Source organism: Salmo trutta, chromosome 9 (genome assembly GCF_901001165.1).
Source record: "Salmo trutta chromosome 9, fSalTru1.1, whole genome shotgun sequence".
NCBI lineage: Eukaryota > Metazoa > Chordata > Actinopteri > Salmoniformes > Salmonidae > Salmo > Salmo trutta.
The window spans coordinates 40,756,424-40,776,717 of NC_042965.1; the positions used below are offsets into that span (position 1 = coordinate 40,756,424).

At 43.7% G+C, this 20,294-nt stretch overlaps 2 protein-coding genes across 4 annotated transcripts; both read left to right on the plus strand.

Moving 5' to 3' along the window:
* Window positions 1-19,874, plus strand: LOC115200562 (GTPase activating protein 1-like). 2 transcript variants are annotated; one of them, XR_003879538.1, is made up of 5 exons: window positions 1-91; window positions 382-582; window positions 1,463-2,948; window positions 4,736-4,741; window positions 18,730-19,874. XR_003879538.1 is itself a non-coding variant. In XM_029763725.1 (3 exons), the coding sequence occupies exons 2-3, from the start codon at window positions 424-426 to the stop codon at window positions 1,721-1,723; spliced, it is 420 nt and encodes a 139-aa protein (XP_029619585.1). In that variant the 5' UTR covers window positions 1-91; window positions 382-423; the 3' UTR covers window positions 1,724-3,826. The 2 variants fall into 2 exon arrangements, 1 of the variants encoding a protein (XP_029619585.1); XM_029763725.1 differs by lacking the exons at window positions 4,736-4,741; window positions 18,730-19,874 and having other exon boundaries at window positions 1,463-3,826.
* Window positions 11,420-18,214, plus strand: LOC115200561 (GTPase activating protein 1-like). Of its 2 annotated transcripts, none has more exons than XM_029763723.1 (3): window positions 11,420-11,475; window positions 11,891-12,091; window positions 17,350-18,214. In XM_029763723.1, the coding sequence occupies exons 2-3, from the start codon at window positions 11,924-11,926 to the stop codon at window positions 17,608-17,610; spliced, it is 429 nt and encodes a 142-aa protein (XP_029619583.1). In that variant the 5' UTR covers window positions 11,420-11,475; window positions 11,891-11,923; the 3' UTR covers window positions 17,611-18,214. The 2 variants fall into 2 exon arrangements, with proteins under 2 accessions (XP_029619583.1, XP_029619584.1); XM_029763724.1 differs by lacking the exons at window positions 11,420-11,475; window positions 11,891-12,091 and adding exons at window positions 15,899-15,978; window positions 16,269-16,469.
* Window positions 19,875-20,294: the final 420 nt, after the last annotated feature.

Here is a 20,294-nt window from a genome sequence, read left to right on the forward strand (position 1 = left end):
AACAGTGAGAGTGTATAGGAAAAACCATCAGTAGTTGTTTCCCCCTGAGACAGACAGACAGACGCTCGTCTCCAGACTCTACAGAACACAGGTATTATGACCTTTTAGGAGTCATGTAACGAGAGTTTACTTTATAATGCATTATATTTGAAAATGGACATTATGTAAAGAACTCACTGGGCAAAAACTGGTTGAATCAACAATGTTTCCAAATCATAAAAATCAATGTGGAAATCTGATTGGATTTGCAAAAAGTTATCAATGTAACCTATATCCAATGACATTGTGAATTTTTTTGTTGATTTCATGTTAAATTTACATTAGTTTAATTCTCTCTTTCTGCCTCTCTTCTCTCTCTTTCTCCCCCTCTCTCTCTCCTAGTTGTCTTCCCTCCACGGATCAAGCCCTATCTGACTGAGAGACATGTCCTCCTCCTCTCTTCTGTGGTGCCTGCTGGTGGTGTGTGTTCTGACTGTGGTTCAGATCTATGCAGCAGAGGAACCTAAGGTCCTCAAGGTGTTCAACCTCAGAGCCAGTGACCTGGACAGCGACCTGCTAGGGATCCCTGATGCCTACGTCGAGGTAAATCTCTCCTCACCTGAGTCATCTGTCCACCATCATTATTAGGGAGAGGGGGGACTTTATGTAAATCTAAACTAAGAATATATTAGGATAATTATCATCATTATCATAATTCATAGAGTTAGTTAGAGGACTCGTCTTTGTATCTGAGCACTGGCAGTGCTATTAAGGCCACCTCCATTTTTATTAAGTAGCATATTTTCTTATTATTTATTGAGAAAAAAGTATAAAGCTTATAATTGGTATTTTACTGCCACCTGCTGGTTGGAGGCCTGAACCAAATCTTGTGTGATTCATTTATTGTGGCCACCAGATAGAGGTGATGAAGCTTAAAAACATTTGTAGTCTATAGTTAACCCAATTTGAAGAAAAAGAAAATGCTCTACTTGGCTGATCTATCCCAACCCATAGGAATACCCACCGGTTTCTAAAACAAAAATGTCATTTTTTTGGTCTTAATTTAAGGTTATGCATAAGGTTAGCAATGTGGTTAAGGTTAGGTTGAAAATCAGATTCTACGAAGATACATTTTAGAAATAGGCGGGGTTTATGACTTTGTGGCTGTGGTAACTAGTGACGACCATACCCGCCCAGTTGACAACTTTAGAAGGGATACTGCGAGATTCTGGCAATTCTATTTTCTACTTACCCAGAGACAGAGGAACTCGTGGATACCTTTTTATGCCTCTGCATGCCGTATGAAGGAAGTTAGAGGTAGTTTTGCGACTTAATGTTAGCTAGATATGCTAGCATACCTGTAGACTTCCAGTCATTCCGCTATGCTAGCATACACAAGTGTAACATCATTGGCAAACAGGTTATATCCATGATGTTTCCTCTAACTAACTCTATGATCATAATCATTCTCATTATTATCCAGGTGTTCAGAGCTTACGGCTTTCTCGGGAGGACAGAGGTGAAGAACAACAACGCTGACCCCTCCTGGGAGGAGGAGTTCAGCTTCCTCAACGCCCATGAGAACAACACCTTGAGGTTGGAGGTGTACGACAGCGACATTTTCTTTGACGACCTGCTGGGGACCTGCGAGTGCTCCATCAAGATCGGAACTTGGCAACATCAATGTTTCCTCAAGACAGGCGGGACCCTGTACTACTCCTACATCCTAGAGCCTCTACAGTAGACCCTGTACTACTCCTAGAACGTAGACCCTCTACAATAGACCCTGTACAATTCCTACAGCCTTACAGTAGACCCTGTACTGCTCCTACACCCTAGAGCCTCTACAATATACCCTGTACTACTCCTACTCCCTAGAGCCCCTACAGTAGACCCTGTACTACTCCTACACCCTAGAGCCTCTACAGTAGACCCTATACTACTCCTACTCCCTAGAGCCCCTACAGTAGACCCTGTACTACTCCTACACCCTAGAGCCTCTACAGTAGACCCTATACTACTCCTACTCCCTAGATCCCCTACAGTAGACCCTGTACTACTCCTACTCCCTAGAGCCCCTACAGTAGACCCTATACTACTCCTACTCCCTAGATCCCCTACAGTAGACCCTGTACTACTCCTACATCCTAGAGCCTCTACAGTAGACCCTATACTACTCCTACTCCCTAGAGCCCCTACAGTAGACCCTGTACTACTCCTACATCATAGAGCCTCTACAGTAGACCCTATACTACTCCTACTCCCTAGAGCCCCTACAGTAGACCCTATACTACTCCTACTCCCTAGAGCCCCTACAGTAGACCCTGTACTACTCCTACACCCTAGAGCCCCTACAGTAGACCCTGTATTACTCCTACACCCTAGAGCCCCTACAGTAGACCCTGTATTACTCCTACACCCTAGAGCCCCTACAGTAGACCCTGTACTACTCCTACACCCTAGAGCCCCTAGCCTAGAGTAGATCCCCCTCCATCAACTACTGTAATCCAACAATACTCAGCTAGAGTAGCTAGACCTCCTCCTCCCTTGTCTGACCCCTCATCTGTTACATGGCTTTCTCATTCCAAATCAAACCAAACCTTATTGAAGCCAGCAGCCGCCATATTGGTTCACCTCATAAAGAGCAGTCCTCCATAGGATGTCACGGACAAAATTACATGTATTTAAGTCTTTCTTTGTTGTAGTGGGGACAGTAACATTGGTACTCTTTAAAAAGGCTACTTTATTATACTTTAAAAGTATGCATTAAGGCATCTATAATAGATTATACTTGGCAAAAACAAATGTTGACGATAATAAATGCCTTTCTATATATTCCCAAATTGTTTTAACAACGGTGAAGGAGTTGAATGGTGTAGGAGTTGAATGGTGTAGGAGTTGAATGGTGTAGGAGTTGAATGGTGTAGGAGTTGAATGGTGTAGGAGTTGAATGGTGTAGGAGTTGAATGGTGAAGGAGTTGAATGGCTGCGCAGTGACTTCCAAACAGCGGCCAATGTTCGTCATCTAGGGTTTTTATACACATTATTGATTCCTACACCCTCAACTAGAGAGTATGCCCGCTCTTACCAACAACAACAACATCCGGCCCCCATCTAACCCCTCTCCTCTGACATGGATTTCTTGTTCTCCTCAAACTGAGCTGAAAAACCGTCCTCCCCCTGACCTCATCCTCAGGCTCATCATAACAGAGTAGATTCTAGAACAATGAGCAGTACAAAACTCCACCTCCCCCAACAGTTAGTTCATTGTAATTAGTGTCTACACTGACATCTCTCTCTCAGTCTCCCACCTTGTGTATTTGAAGTTTGACTCAGTTATATGACCCAGATGTGGTTGTCCCACTGTAGTTACAGGGTAGGTCATCTAAAGTTTTACAAGTACCGTGTCTGTTTACCTTATGAACTGCAGTAGTGAATGAGTTAACCTCTGTCACTCACTGGTGTCTGGACTGCTGTCACTGTGTCTGGACCGCTGTCACTGTGTCTGGACCGCTGTCACTGTGTCTGGACCGCTGTCACTGTGTCTGGACCGCTGTCACCGTGTCTGGACCGCTGTCACCGTGTCTGGACCGCTGTCACCGTGTCTGGACCGCTGTCACTGTGTCTGGACCGCTGTCACTGTGTCTGGACCGCTGTCACTGTGTCTAGACCGCTGTCACTGTGTCTGGACCGCTGTCACTGTGTCTGGACCGCTGTCACTGTGTCTGGACCGCTGTCACTGTGTCTGGACCGCTGTCACTGTGTCTGGACCGCTGTCACTGTGTCTGGACTGCTCTGGTCCTCACTTTAGTATGACATCAATGAATACAAATCTTGTTTCCCTGCACAATGGTCTCAGTCTGGCTCTCTCTAGTTCTTCATTGAAATACTAAATTACCATACTCATGTTATAGAAATAACAGCTAGCCTACAATTTGACAATGAGGCTTACATCTTTTCAATCATAGTCTATTACCATGTTTAGTGTGGAGACCGGTCTTTGGCCACAAATTGTCAATAAAACATTGGAATTATGATACCAACAAGGTAATTGAACCTCTGTTAGAGATAATGGAATGTCTGTGAGAAAAATAATACAATTCCTAGAGAGAGAAATTAAGAAAACCTTTTAAGCTGAATGTGTTTGTTTACGGTCATAGTGACTAAATAGCAGCATCTTCCTGATTCAAAATCGGTTCTCTTTCACAACAGTTAAAAATGTAAACAATCAAATAACATAGCCTTTCCCCTGCAAAGAACGTTGTTGTTTTTGGGGATTGTGATCAAGTAAGAAAGTAGTATTCAGCTATTTTTGGTATACCCGGCCAGATGTACAGATAGCTAAACTGGATTCTTCTTGTGCTGTAAGGAAACATGTTTTAAATGGAACAATGTTGGAATGAGGCGTACCAAACACATTTCAGGCCAGCTTGAACAAACACAGGTGTGGAACAACGTGTTGCCATGGGAATACGTCATGATGACAGATGATAAGTCACTCAGCTATTAGTCCCTGGGTGTGTTCCAAATGGCACCATATTCCCTGTGTAGCACACTACCCACTCTATGGGTCCTGGTCTAAAGTAGTGCACTAAATAGGGAATAAGGGTGCCATTTGGGATGCAATCCTTGTAAAGAACTAGTAACCTCCCCTTTATGGACACATTGGACTGGCTGTGTATGAAAACATTACTAGCTGTCAAATCCTTGCTTCCTCCCTCCTTGTTTCCTCAATTCCTCTTAAAGATCATTGGAGGAGAAGGTCCATGGGAGGGACATTGGATCCTCTCCTCCAATGAGCTTTAATTAAGAGAGAGGTTACTGGTTGGTTACTGGGAGTCTGGGAGTAATAATGATGAGAATTCTGCCACGCTAAAGATAAGCACCTCATTGTCAAATTGTAGGCTAGCTGTTATTTCAACAACAACAAAAAATGGTAAAAAATAAATGTTTTATGAAGACTGTGAAGGCTGAAGTATACCATGAGTAAGTATATCATTTGTATCTATTATTTGTTTTTTGCTAACTTTTCTGTGAAAGGCAGTAGCATGAACCGTAATTTACGGACTATAAGCCGCAACTTTTTTCCCACGCTTTGAACCTCGCGGCTTAAACAATGACGCAGCTAATATATGGATTTTTCCTGCTTTCAAATTTTTTTGAAAGGAGATGACTTCAGTGGTTTCAGTGCACAGGAGGAGGAAGATAGTGACCAATGACTTTCTTGGTAGGCTACTGTTTACAGCTAATTTTTTATTTCTTGTTACAAGCCGTGTTTCGTTAAAGCCTATTTATTTTAATTACAAGCCGTGTTTCGTTAAAGCCTATTTATTTTTGTTACAAGCCGTGTTTCGTTAAAGCCTGTGTAAAGTTCATTTGTTTCAATGTACCGGTAGGCACCTGCGGCTTATAGATATGTGCGGCTTATTTATGTTCAAAATAATATTTTTTTTAAATTCAGTGGGTGCGGCTTATATTCAGGAGCGCTCAATAGTCCGGAAATTACGGTATTCATGGATGCCAAGGGAAGCCAGGCTTCCCCCCCCAAAAAATGTATTTAGTCTCTCTGTGTTCTCATAATTTTCCTTCAATTTGCAAGAGGCTGAATGTACACTACCGTTCAAAAGTTTGGGATCAATAAGAAATTCCATTGCGCTCCAGTAGCTTCTCCACTGGTTATAATACATGATGATGTAATAATATAACATTGTGCTCCACTAGGCTACTCCACTGGTTATAATACATGATGATGTAATAATATAACATTGTGCTCCACTAGGCTACTCCACTGGTTATAATACATGTAAATCATACGGCGTGTGTGGTCAACTGAGCATTCCAGCAGCGTTTTGATTGGGACAGCGCCATTGCGCATCTTTGAGACAAGCATGGGAACTCATCTTGATAAATCAATGTCATTTGTTTGTTTTCACTGAATCTCTATTTTGATATTTGGTAAAATATTAGCCTGGGACAATGTTAGCTTAGTTGAGGTGAGTGCTCATGATCATTAGTCTGGCAAGTCAAAGCAATACACTTATTTTCTACACACACACATTAGCCCTACAGCCACTAGCTGATTAGCCGCCTTGACGTCTTCCGGAACTTTACGATACTTTTCTGATGCATTTCAGTCACTTAGCCTACTGATGCAAATACTGTATATATTTTTACACTTTTCCCATAGGCTGTTCAAGTAATTTGATATATTTTCTTATTAGCATTATAAACACAGAACCTGTGCTACAATGGTTAAAAAGGGCATAAGGCCTGCATCGTTTCTATGACAATATAACTAAACCACTATTGGCTAATCAGGGAAAATAATTGATTAGATACAAATACTTGTTCATTGACTTACTGACTTTACTCTCTTGGAATTGTAGGCTACTTGCTGATAGACCCTTTTAAATAGGATATTATTGTAAAAGTAGGCGTATCTATGCAATAACCTCAAGGGATCCTGACCACAATCCATTGAACAAATAACAAGAAGTGTTGATTATTTGGCCTTAGGGATGAAAACATAGCCACAATAAGAGATAGGCTACTGTAAGTGCTGCAGATCAAGTCAAATACATTTGTCAAATGATAAAGGCCTAGTTGCTCCTGTCTGTACAGAAATAAATGAAATCATTGAAAATACTTCACCAGAGAGCATCATTTAGCCACAGAATAAAAATAGTTATTGTGTTTTGTCACATCACAAGCACATACAGTGGGGAGAACAAGTATTTGATACACTGCCGATTTTGCAGGTTTTCCTACTTACAAAGCATGTAGAGGTCTGTAGTTTTTATCATAGGTACACTTCAACTGTGAGAGACGGAATCTAAAACAAAAATCCAGAAAATCACATTGAATGATTTTTAAGTAAATAGTTTGCATTTTATTGCATGACATAAGTATAGGTGTCTGATTATTTCTGGCTGGGTACTCTGCTGACATAATCTAATGTTTCGCTTTCGTTGTAAAGCCTTTTTGAAATCGGACAGTGTGGTTAGATTAACGAGAGTCTTGTCTTTAAAATGGTGTAAAATAGTCATATGTTTGAGAAATTGAAGTAATAGCATTTCTAAGGTATTTGAATAACGCGCCACAGGATTCCACTGGCTGTTACGTAGGTGGGACGATTTCGTCCCGCCGACCCTAGAGAGGTTAATTCTTGAGTAGTGTGTTTTCTCTCTGCATCACGGTTTGTTGTTTTGTGTATTCAAGTATTTAGTGTTTGCATTTTGTTTCACGGTTAATAAAATATGTGGAACTACGAACACGCTGCATTTTGGTCCGATCCTTTCGACAGCCGTGACAGAATCACCCACCAAAAAAGGACCAAGCAGCGTGGTAAGGAGTATCCGGAGTAATGGACTTGGGAGGAGATTTTGGATGGTAAAAGACCCTGGTGGCAGGCTGGGGAGTATCGTTGCCCGAGGGAGGAAATCGAAGTAGCAAAAACGGAGCGACGATACTACGAGGCTCTATATGCACCGAGAGGCAAGGCTGAGAGGCAGCCCCCAAACAAATGTTGGGGGGGGGGCACACGGGGAGTTTGGCGATGTCAGGGGGAGACCTGATCTAACTTCCCGTGCTTATCGGAGAGAGCAGTGGAGTGAACCGGAGCCAGTCAAGGAGTCAAGCGCGGAGCTCAACGCAAGATTCCGGAGAGAGGTACTTGCATCGAGAGCAGTGTGGAGCGGGCGTGCTGAGGAGAGAGTGGATGAACGAGCAATGGGTTATGGTGTGATGCGCACTATATCGCCCATACGCACTCACAGCCCGGTGCGGTCGGTGCAAGCTCCTCACCGGTGTAGGGCGAAGATGGTCATTCAGCCAGGAAGGAGTAGGCCTGCTCAGCATGCCTGGTCTCCAGTTCGCCTCCATAGTCCGGTACGTCCTGTGCCTCCTTCCCGCACTCGCCCTGAGGTGCGTGTTACCAGTCTGGCGCCACCTAGGCCAGTTCCACGCATCAGACCTCCAGTGCGCATGCCCAGTCCGGAGTGTCCTGTTCCTGCTCCCCGCACTCGCCCTGAGGTGCGTGTTACCAGTCTGCTGCCACCTAGGCCAGTCCCACGCATCAGACCTCCAGTGCGCATGCCCAGTCCGGAGTGTCCTGTTCCTGCTCCCTGCACTCATCCTGAGGTGGGGGTTACCAGTCTGGCGCCACCCATGCCAGTACCACGCATCAGGATTCCAGTGCACATTCCCAGTCCAGAGCTTCCGGCGACAGTTCCCCGTCCAGAGCTTCCGGTAACAGTTCCCCGTCCAGAGCTTCCGGCGACAGTTCCCAGTCCAGAGCTTCAGGCGATGTTTTTCAGTCCGGAACCTACTGAGACGGCCTACAGTCCGGAGCCTACTGAGACGGCCTACAGTCCGGAACCTACTGAGACGGCCTACAGTCCGGAACCTACTGAGACGGCCTACAGTCTGGAACCTACTGAGACGGTCTACAGTCCGGAACCTACTGAGACGGCCTACAGTCCGGAACCTATTGAGAGGGATCTTAGCCCGGAACCTCCAGCGACGCTCACTAGTCCGGAGCCTCCAGCGACGCTCCTCAGTCCGGAGCCTCCAGCGACGCCTCCCAGTCCAGAGCCTCAAGCGATGCCTCCCAGTCCAGAGCCTCCAGTGACGCCTCCCAGTCCAGAGCCTCCAGCGACACCTCCCAGTCTGGAGCCTCCAGCGACACCTCCCAGTCCGGAGCCTCCAGCGACGCCTCCCAGTCCGGAGCCTCCAGCGACGCCTCCCAGTCCGGAGCCTACAGCGACGCTCCCCAGTCCGGAGCCTACAGCGACGCTCCCCAGTCTGGAGCCTCCAGCGGCACTCCCCAGTCAGGAGCCTTCAGCGGCGGTCTGCAGCCCAGAGCCTTCAGCGACGGCCTGTAGGCCAGAACCTCCAGCGGTGGTCTGCAGCACAGAGCATCTGGTAATGATTTACAGTCCGATTCCTCTGATAATGATCCACAGGCTGGTGTTACAGAAGCGGAGGGATCTGCGGGCGGAACGGGGGTCACGCCCTGAGCCGGAGCCACCTCCGTTGCTGGAGGATCGGAGGGAGAGGAAGGTTCTGGGTATAACACTAGAGCCGCCATAGACTTTTGTCACCCACTCTACCCTCCCTTTGGTTTTTGTTGTTGGGGGGGTTGTTGTTTGGGGGGGGGGATTGTTGTTGTTTTGTGTAGGTGCGGTCGGAGTCCGCACCTTTGGGGGGGTACTGTCAGATCCTGACCGTAGTAAGTTGTTATTTTCTATGGTAGAGTAGGTCAGGGCGTGACAGGGGGTGTTTGTCTATGTTTTGTATTTGTATGTTCAGTTTCTAGTTTGGTATTTCTATGCTGGTTTTGTTTGGTATGATCTCCAATTAGAGGCAGCCGGTTGTCGTTGTCTCTAATTGGAGGTCATATTTAAGTTGATGTTTGTCCCACCTGTTTTTGTGGGTGATTAATTCTTGAGTAGTGTGTTTTCTCTCTGCATCACGGTTTGTTGTTTTGTGTATTCCAGTATTTAGTGTTTGCATTTTGTTTCACGGTAAAAAAAATATGTGGAACTACGAGCACGCTGCATTTTGGTCCGAACCTTTCGACAGCCGTGACAGTGGCTGTCAATGTGGCTGTCAATGTGGCTGTCAATGTGGCTGTCAATGTGGCTGTCAATGTGGCTGTCAATGTGGCTGTCAATGTGGCTGTCAATGTGGCTGTCAATGTGGCTGTCAATGTGGCTGTCAATGTGGCTGTCAATGAACAGCAGGCAGCAGCTAAAAGGCCTTTCATAATATAAAAAATACAATTACGGGGGAAAAAAACAGTTTGGATGAGTGAGTGCCACTGGAAAGTTGGTGAAGTATAATTTCCTCCTCATACAATCTGTGTATCCATACTTGTCATTGGCCTATGCTACTGGTTGCTATTTGTTTTATTTATCTAAGTATGTCAACGTTGGAGTAGCCATTTTGGTCATTTGTATGCTATTAACAAATATTCTTGTAACGTCTCCAGTCATGTAAAATGACGTAGCATTTCATGAAATCAGATTTGAAAAGGCAATTTTTTTCTTAGACCCGCGTATACGATGACATGCATGCAATGCTTTATTAAATGTGATTTGTTTTTAACCCCCCAGTCAGCCCCTGGTCTTCAGGGCTTAGGACCGAATGTTATGAAACTCTGGTTATGCCCCTGACCAGCAGGACCTCGACCTTTACACAATGCTGAACTTTGACTTCTGACCCCACGCTCATTCCAAACACCCTCTTGACCTAAGAGACGCACATACTAAGTACCCACCGCTATCACAGTGTCTGATTATCATATTTAAGTGCATTCGTTAATGAACTAACCCCAATAACTGAGCATATGCCAAATGCTCCCTATGACCTTGTCTCAAGTGAATATTGGCTCACTCATCGGATATGACGATGGCATCAACAGAGAAACCTGCATCTCAGTATTATGGTCTCAGTCTCGGTATTTATTTTATCACGTAAAGTGTTTAGTTTTTATCTTAATATTTGTCAGTGATGATGAATTTGAATTTTCATGGATTTCCCTTTTTGAACTTTGAGGGCCGATTTCCCAGACCTAGATTAAGCCTAGTGCTGAACTTAAAAGCACACTAATGTCACGCCCTGACCTTAGAGAGCTGTGTTATTTCTCTATTTGGTTAGATCAGGGTGTGGGGTGGGCATTCTATGTCATGTATTTCTTTGTTTTGGCTGAGTATGGTTCCTAATCAGAGGCAGCTGTCTATCGTTGTCTCTGATTGGGAATCATACTTAGGCAGCCTTTGTCCCACCTGTGTTATTGGGTAGTTGTTTTGTATTTTGTACCTGACGGAACTGTTGGCTTTTCGTTTTGTTATTTTTGTTCGGGTGTTTCTTTGTTTAATAAATTATGAGCACTTACCATGCTGCGCTTTGGTCCCCTTCTTCCGACGAACGCCGTTACAACTTAATGGAGAGTCCCTGTTGAAAGGGCTTTTCTTTTTAGTCCAGGACCAAGTTTAATTTGTGTCCAGGAAACTAACCCACAAAGTTTTCATTCCAAAGCCTGGCCTTCATTTCATCAGCATCAGAGGTTAATAATACTTGTAGGTGTTGCTGTTGTTTAGCAACACAGAGTGTTATCTCATTGGTTGAGACATCACTGAGAACAGGCCACATGTCTCCATTGGCCCTCTAGCTGTGTCCCAAATGACACACTGGCCTAGATAGTGCACTACTTTTGACCAGGATCTATAGGGCTCTGGTCAATAGTAGTGCACTACTTTTGACCAGGATCTATAGGGCTCTGGTCAATAGTAGTGCACTATGTGGGGAATAGGGTGTCGTTTGGGACAAAGCATATGTGCTGTGGGAGTATGTTGAGGGTGTATTGTGGATGCACGAGTGAGGTCTTTATAAACAGTGAGAGGGTATAGGAAAAACCATAAGTAGTTGTTTCTCCCTGAGACAGACAGACAGACAGACAGACAGACGCTCGTCTCCAGACTCTACAGAACACAGGTATTATGACCTTTTAGGAGTCATGTAACGAGAGTTTACTTTATAATATATTATATTTGAAAATGGACATTATGTAAAGAACTCACTGGGCAAAAACTGGTTGAATCAACATTGTTTCCACAAAAATACAAAAATCTATGTGATGACTTTGAATCAACGTGGAAATCTGAATTTTCAAAAAGTAATCAATGTAACCTAAATCCAACGACAACCAAATGTAAATCAGAAGTAGACTTTGAACTGTGACCAGTGTGTATTGTGCTGATATCTTGTCCCTTCTATCTTCCAGTTATTTATGTATTTTAACATGTCTCTCTTTTCTTGCTCTTCTTGCTCTGTGACATGCTCTTAGGGAAACAGGTGATGTGTTTATATTTTCTCCTTTCTTTCATCTCCCTATCCCCCCTCTCTCTAGTTGTCTTCCCTCCACGGATCAAACCCTATCTGAATGAGAGACATGTCCTCCTCCTCTCTTCTGTGGTGCCTGCTGGTGGTGTGTGTTCTGACTGTGGTCCAGATCTATGCAGCAGAGGAACCTAAGGTCCTCAAGGTGTTCAACCTCCATGCCACTGACCTGCAGAGCAGCCTGCTAGGGACCCCTGATGCCTACGTAGAGGTAAATCTCTCCTCACCTGAGTCACCTGTCCATCATGATAGCTGATGTGTGATGTTAGGATTATTCGATCCCGGGCTGTATCACAACCGGCCGTGATCGGGAGTCTCATAGGGCGGCGTATAATTGGCCCAGCGTCGTCCGGGTTAGGGGAGGGTTTGTCTAGGTAAATAAGAATTTGTTCTTAGCCAACTTGCCTAGTTAAATAAAGTTTAACAATTATTAGGATAATTTCCAGCATTAATATCATAATTCATAGAGTTAGTTAGAGGACTCGTCTTTGTATCTGAGCATGGGCAGCACCATTAAGGCCATCTCCATTTAATAAAATCGCCACCGGACAATTTACATTGACCTCCCCCCCCCTTTTGTACACTGCTGCTACTCGCTGTTTATTATCTATGCATAGTCACTTCACCCCCAACTACACTACCATTCAAAAGTTTGGAGTCACTAAGAAATGTCTTTGTTTTTGAAATAAAATCAATTTTTTGGTCGATTAAAATGACATCAAATTGATCAGAAATACAGTGTAGACATTGTTAATAATGTTGTAAATGACTATTGTAGCTGAAACCGGCAGATTGTTTATGGAATATATACATAGGCGAACAGAGGCCCATTATCAGCAACCATCACTCCTGTGTTCCAATGGCACATTGTGTTAGCTAATCCAAGTTTATAATTTTAAAAGGCTGATTAACCATTAGAACACCCTTTTGCAATTATGTTAGCACAGCTGAAAACTGTTGTACTGGTTAAAGAAGCAACAAAACTGGCCTTCTTTAGACTAGTTGAGTATCTGGAGCATCAGCATTTGTGTGTTCAATTACAGGCTCAAAATGTCTTGAAACAAAGAACTTTCTTCTGAAACTCGCCAGTCTATTCTTGTTCTGAGAAATGAAGGCTATTCCATGCGAGAAATTGCCAAGAAACTGAAGATCTCGTACAACATTGTGTACTACTCCCTTCACAGTACAGCCCAAACTGGCTCTAACCAGAATAGAAAGAGGAGTGGGAGGCCCCAGTGCACAACTAAGGAAGAGGAAAAGTTCATTAGTGTCTAGTTTGAGAAACAGGCGCCTCACAAGTCCTCAACTGTCAGGGTCTACTGTAGGGGCTCTAGGGAGTAGGAGTAGTACAGGGTCTACAGTAGAGGCTCTAGGGTGTAGGAGTAGTATAGGGTCTACTGTAGAGGCTCTAGGGTGTAGAAGTAGTACAAGTAGGGTGAGTACTTGCATGAACGCATGCACGCACACACACACACACACAGAGAGAGAGAGAGAGAGAGAGAGAGAGAGAGAGAGAGAGAGAGAGAGAGAGAGAGAGAGAGAGAGAGAGAGACAGAAATCAGAACCATGGACTGCCATGGCTGATTGGACTAAATTGTTTTTAGTTGTCACTGTATTAGACTAAGCAGAGGTGATTTGATAATGTTGAAATTGTGCTGGAATAGCGCCTGTTTTCATTGAGACTTAAGGTAACCCTCCGTGGTTCTAAATCAATAGTTGTTTCGTAGTCCAAAAATGTCAAACATTTACTTGCTTGACCCTGCTGTAGGTCATGGAGCTGTTTGTTACATGCAATATGTTTTGTGGACTTCACTGGATAGAGGTCGCTCTCTGGTTTTATGATTAAACAAATGTGTGGTTGAATTCATTCTTTCCCTATGTCTTCTTAATGTATTGGCCTTTAGGCATATGAACTAACAGGTTATAGAGCAAACAACGCAATTATCACAACACATACAGTTGAAGTCAGAAGTTTACATACACTTAGTTTGGAGTCATTATAACTCATTTTTCAACCACTCCACAAATTTCTTGTTAACAAACTATAGTTTTGGCAAGTTGGTTAGGACATCTACTTTGTGCATGACACAAGTCATTTTTGCAACAATTGTTTACAGACAGATTATTTCACCTATAATTCACTGTATCACAATTCCAGTGGGTCAGAAGTTGACATACACTAACTTGACTGTGCCTTTAAATAGCTTGGAAAATTCCGGAAAATTATGTCATGGATTTAGAAGCTTCTGATAGGCTAATTGACACTATTTGAGTCAATTGCAGGTGTACCTGTGGATGTATTTCAAGGCCTACCTTCAAACTCAGTGCCTCTTTGCTTGACATCATGGGAAAATCAAAAGAAATCAGCAAAGACCTCAGAAAAAAAATTGTAGACCTCCACAAGTCTGGTTCATCCTCGGGAGCAATTTCCAAACGCCTCAAGGTACCACGTTCATCTGTACAAACAATAGTACGCAAGTATAAACACAATGGGACCACGCAGCCGTCATACCGCTCAGGAAGGAGTCACGTTCTATCTCCTAGAGATGAACGTACTTTGGTGCGAAAAGTGCAAATCAATCCCAGAACAACAGCAAAGGACTGTGTGAAGATGCTGGAGGAAACAGGTACAAAAGTATCTATATCCACAGTAAAACAAGTCCTATATTGACATAACCTGAAAGGCCACTCAGCAAGGAAGAAGCCACTGCTCCAAAACCGCCATAAAAAAGCCAGACTACGGTTTGTAACTGCACATGGGGACAAAGATCTTACTTTTTGGAGAAATGTCCTCTGGTCTGATGAAACAAAAATAGAACTGTTTGGCCATAATGACCATCGTTATGTTTGGAAGAAAAAGGTGGAGGTTTGCAAGCCGAAAAACACCATCCCGTCCGTGAAGCACGGGGGTGGCAGCATCATGTTGTGGGGGTGCTTTGCTGCAGGCGGGACTGGTGTACTTCACAAAATAGATGGCATCAAGAGGATGGAAAATTATGTGGACATATTGAAGCAACATCTCAAGACATCAGTCAGGAAGTTAAAGCTTGGTCGCAAATGGGTCTTCCAAATGGACATTGACCCCAAGCATACTTCCAAAGTTGTGGCAAAATGGCTTAAGGACAACAAAGTCAGGGTATTGGAGTGGCCATCACAAAGCCCTGACCTCAATCCTATAGAACATTTGTTGGCAGAACTGAAAAAGCGTGTGTGAGCATGGAGGCCTACAAAGCTGACTCAGTTACACCAGCTCTGTCAGGAGGAATGGGCCAAAATTCAACCAACTTATTGTGGGAAGCTTGTGGAAGGCTACCCGAAATGTTTGACCCAAGTTGAACAATTTAAAGGCAATGCTACCAAATACTAATTGAGTGTATGTAAACTTCTGACCCACTGGGAATGTGATGAAAGAAATAAAAGCTATAATAAATAATTCTCTCTACTATTATTCAGACATTTCACATTCTTAAAATAAAGTGGTGATCCTAACTGACCTAAGACAGGGAATTTTTGCTAGGATTACATGTCAGGAATTGTGAAAAACTTAGTTTAAATGTATTTGGCTTAAGGCCATGCTGAACTAAAAAGCATACTTCATGGAGAATCCCTATTGAAAGAGCTTTTCTTTTTAGTCCAGGACCAAGTTTAATTTGTGTCCAGGAAACTAGCCCACAAAGTGTTCATTTCAAAGCCTGGCCTTCATTTCATCAGCATCAGAGGTTAATAATACTTGTAGGTGTTGCTGTTGTTTAGCAACACAGAGTGTTATCTCATTGGTTGAGGCATCACTGAGAACAGGCCACCTGTCTCCATTGGCCCTCTAACTGTGTCCCAAATGACACACTGGCCTAGATAGTGCACTACTTTTGACCAGGATCTATAGGGCTCTGGTCAATAGTAATGCACTATGAGGGGAATAGGGTGTAATTTGGGACAAAGCATCTGTGTTGTGGGAGTATGTTGAGGGTGTATTGTGGATGCACAGGTGACGTCTTTATAAACAGTGAGAGTGCATAGGAAAAACCATAAGTAGTTGTTTCCCCCTGAGACAGACAGACAGACAGACAGACGCTCGTCTCCAGACTCTACAGAACACAGGTATTATGACCTTTTAGGAGTCATGTAACGAGAGTTTACTTTATAATGTATTATATTTGAAAATGGACATTATGTAAAGAACTCACTGGGCAAAAACTGGTTGAATCAACAATGTTTCCAAATCATAAAAATCAATGTGGAAATCTGATTGGATTTGCAAAAAGTTATCAATGTAACCTATATCCAATGACATTGTGAATTTTTTTGTTGATTTCATGTTGAATTTACATTAGTTTAATTCTCTCTTTCTGCCTCTCTTCTCTCTCTTTCTCCCCCTCTCTCTCTCCTAGTTGTCTTCCCTCCACGGATCAAGCCCTATCTGACTGAGAGACATGTCCTCCTCCTCTCTTCTGTGGTGCCTGCTGGTGGTGTGTGTTCTGACTGTGGTTCAGATCTATGCAGCAGAGGAACCTAAGGTCCTCAAGGTGTTCAACCTCAGAGCCAGTGACCTGGACAGCGACCTGCTAGGGATCCCTGATGCCTACGTCGAGGTAAATCTCTCCTCACCTGAGTCATCTGTCCACCATCATTATTAGGGAGAGGGGGGACTTTATGTAAATCTAAACTAAGAATATATTAGGATAATTATCATCATTATCATAATTCATAGAGTTAGTTAGAGGACTCGTCTTTGTATCTGAGCACTGGCAGTGCTATTAAGGCCACCTCCATTTTTATTAAGTAGCATATTTTCTTATTATTTATTGAGAAAAAAGTATAAAGCTTATAATTGGTATTTTACTGCCACCTGCTGGTTGGAGGCCTGAACCAAATCTTGTGTGATTCATTTATTGTGGCCACCAGATAGAGGTGATGAAGCTTAAAAACATTTGTAGTCTATAGTTAACCCAATTTGAAGAAAAAGAAAATGCTCTACTTGGCTGATCTATCCCAACCCATAGGAATACCCACCGGTTTCGAAAACAAAAATGTCATTTTTTTGGTCTTAATTTAAGGTTATGCATAAGGTTAGCAATGTGGTTAAGGTTAGGTTGAAAATCAGATTCTACGAAGATACATTTTAGAAATAGGCGGGGTTTATGACTTTGTGGCTGTGGTAACTAGTGACGACCATACCCGCCCAGTTGACAACTTTAGAAGGGATACTGCGAGATTCTGGCAATTCTATTTTCTACTTACCCAGAGACAGAGGAACTCGTGGATACCTTTTTATGCCTCTGCATGCCGTATGAAGGAAGTTAGAGGTAGTTTTGCGACTTAATGTTAGCTAGATATGCTAGCATACCTGTAGACTTCCAGTCATTCCGCTATGCTAGCATACACAAGTGTAACATCATTGGCAAACAGGTTATATCCATGATGTTTCCTCTAACTAACTCTATGATCATAATCATTCTCATTATTATCCAGGTGTTCAGAGCTTACGGCTTTCTCGGGAGGACAGAGGTGAAGAACAACAACGCTGACCCCTCCTGGGAGGAGGAGTTCAGCTTCCTCAACGCCCATGAGAACAACACCTTGAGGTTGGAGGTGTACGACAGCGACATTTTCTTTGACGACCTGCTGGGGACCTGCGAGTGCTCCATCAAGATCGGAACTTGGCAACATCAATGTTTCCTCAAGACAGGCGGGACCCTGTACTACTCCTACATCCTAGAGCCTCTACAGTAGACCCTGTACTACTCCTAGAACGTAGACCCTCTACAATAGACCCTGTACAATTCCTACAGCCTTACAGTAGACCCTGTACTGCTCCTACACCCTAGAGCCTCTACAATATACCCTGTACTACTCCTACTCCCTAGAGCCCCTACAGTAGACCCTGTACTACTCCTACACCCTAGAGCCTCTACAGTAGACCCTATACTACTCCTACTCCCTAGAGCCCCTACAGTAGACCCTGTACTACTCCTACACCCTAGAGCCTCTACAGTAGACCCTATACTACTCCTACTCCCTAGATCCCCTACAGTAGACCCTGTACTACTCCTACTCCCTAGAGCCCCTACAGTAGACCCTATACTACTCCTACTCCCTAGATCCCCTACAGTAGACCCTGTACTACTCCTACATCCTAGAGCCTCTACAGTAGACCCTATACTACTCCTACTCCCTAGAGCCCCTACAGTAGACCCTGTACTACTCCTACATCCTAGAGCCTCTACAGTAGACCCTATACTACTCCTACTCCCTAGAGCCCCTACAGTAGACCCTATACTACTCCTACTCCCTAGAGCCCCTACAGTAGACCCTGTACTACTCCTACACCCTAGAGCCCCTACAGTAGACCCTGTATTACTCCTACACCCTAGAGCCCCTACAGTAGACCCTGTATTACTCCTACACCCTAGAGCCCCTACAGTAGACCCTGTACTACTCCTACACCCTAGAGCCCCTAGCCTAGAGTAGATCCCCCTCCATCAACTACTGTAATCCAACAATACTCAGCTAGAGTAGCTAGACCTCCTCCTCCCTTGTCTGACCCCTCATCTGTTACATGGCTTTCTCATTCCAAATCAAACCAAACCTTATTGAAGCCAGCAGCCGCCATATTGGTTCTCCTCATAAAGAGCAGTCCTCCATAGGATGTCACGGACAAAATTACATGTATTTAAGTCTTTCTTTGTTGTAGTGGGGACAGTAACATTGGTACTCTTTAAAAAGGCTACTTTATTATACTTTAAAAGTATGCATTAAGGCATCTATAATAGATTATACTTGGCAAAAACAAATGTTGACGATAATAAATGCCTTTCTATATATTCCCAAATTGTTTTAACAACGGTGAAGGAGTTGAATGGTGTAGGAGTTGAATGGTGTAGGAGTTGAATGGTGTAGGAGTTGAATGGTGTAGGAGTTGAATGGTGAAGGAGTTGAATGGTGAAGGAGTTGAATGGCTGCGCAGTGACTTCCAAACAGCGGCCAATGTTCGTCATCTAGGGTTTTTATACACATTATTGATTCCTACACCCTCAACTAGAGAGTATGCCCGCTCTTACCAACAACAACAACATCCGGCCCCCATCTAACAGCTCTCCTCTGACATGGATTTCTTGTTCTCCTCAAACTGAGCTGAAAAACCGTCCTCCCCCTGACCTCATCCTCAGGCTCATCATAACAGAGTAGATTCTAGAACAATGAGCAGTACAAAACTCCACCTCCCCCCAACAGTTAGTTCATTGTAATTAGTGTCTAAACTGACATCTCTCTCTCAGTCTCCCACCTTGTGTATTTGAAGTTTGACTCAGTTATATGACCCAGATGTGGTTGTCCCACTGTAGTTACAGGGTAGGTCATCTAAAGTTTTACAAGTACCGTGTCTGTTTACCTTATGAACTGCAGTAGTGAATGAGTTAACCTCTGTCACTCACTGGTGTCTGGACTGCTGTCACTGTGTCTGGACCGCTGTCACTGTGTCTGGACCGCTGTCACTGTGTCTGGACCGCTGTCACCGTGTCTGGACCGCTGTCACCGTGTCTGGACCGCTGTCACCGTGTCTGGACCGCTGTCACTGTGTCTGGACCGCTGTCACTGTGTCTGGACCGCTGTCACTGTGTCTAGACCGCTGTCACTGTGTCTGGACCGCTGTCACTGTGTCTGGACCGCTGTCACTGTGTCTGGACCGCTGTCACTGTGTCTGGACCGCTGTCACTGTGTCTGGACCGCTGTCACTGTGTCTGGACTGCTCTGGTCCTCACTTTAGTATGACATCAATGAATACAAATCTTGTTTCCCTGCACAATGGTCTCAGTCTGGCTCTCTCTAGTTCTTCATTGAAATACTAAATTACCATACTCATGTTATAGAAATAACAGCTAGCCTACAATTTGACAATGAGGCTTACATCTTTTCAATCATAGTCTATTACCATGTTTAGTGTGGAGACCGGTCTTTGGCCACAAATTGTCAATAAAACATTGGAATTATGATACCAACAAGGTAATTGAACCTCTGTTAGAGATAATGGAATGTCTGTGAGAAAAATAATACAATTCCTAGAGAGAGAAATTAAGAAAACCTTTTAAGCTGAATGTGTTTGTTTACGGTCATAGTGACTAAATAGCAGCATCTTCCTGATTCAAAATCGGTTCTCTTTCACAACAGTTAAAAATGTAAACAATCAAATAACATAGCCTTTCCCCTGCAAAGAACGTTGTTGTTTTTGGGGATTGTGATCAAGTAAGAAAGTAGTATTCAGCTATTTTTGGTATACCCGGCCAGATGTACAGATAGCTAAACTGGATTCTTCTTGTGCTGTAAGGAAACATGTTTTAAATGGAACAATGTTGGAATGAGGCGTACCAAACACATTTCAGGCCAGCTTGAACAAACACAGGTGTGGAACAACGTGTTGC

Bases quoted from the DNA above. Each gene is read 5' to 3' on its own strand.
- LOC115200562 (XM_029763725.1), top strand. From the start codon at position 424: ATGTCCTCCTCCTCTCTTCTGTGGTGCCTGCTGGTGGTGTGTGTTCTG. The intron at 583-1,462 runs GTAAATCTCTCC...ATTATTATCCAG, and splicing joins TCCCTGATGCCTACGTCGAG to GTGTTCAGAGCTTACGGCTT.
- LOC115200561 (XM_029763723.1), top strand. From the start codon at position 11,924: ATGAGAGACATGTCCTCCTCCTCTCTTCTGTGGTGCCTGCTGGTGGTG. The intron at 12,092-17,349 runs GTAAATCTCTCC...ATTATTATCCAG, and splicing joins CCCCTGATGCCTACGTAGAG to GTGTTCAGAGCTTACGGCTT.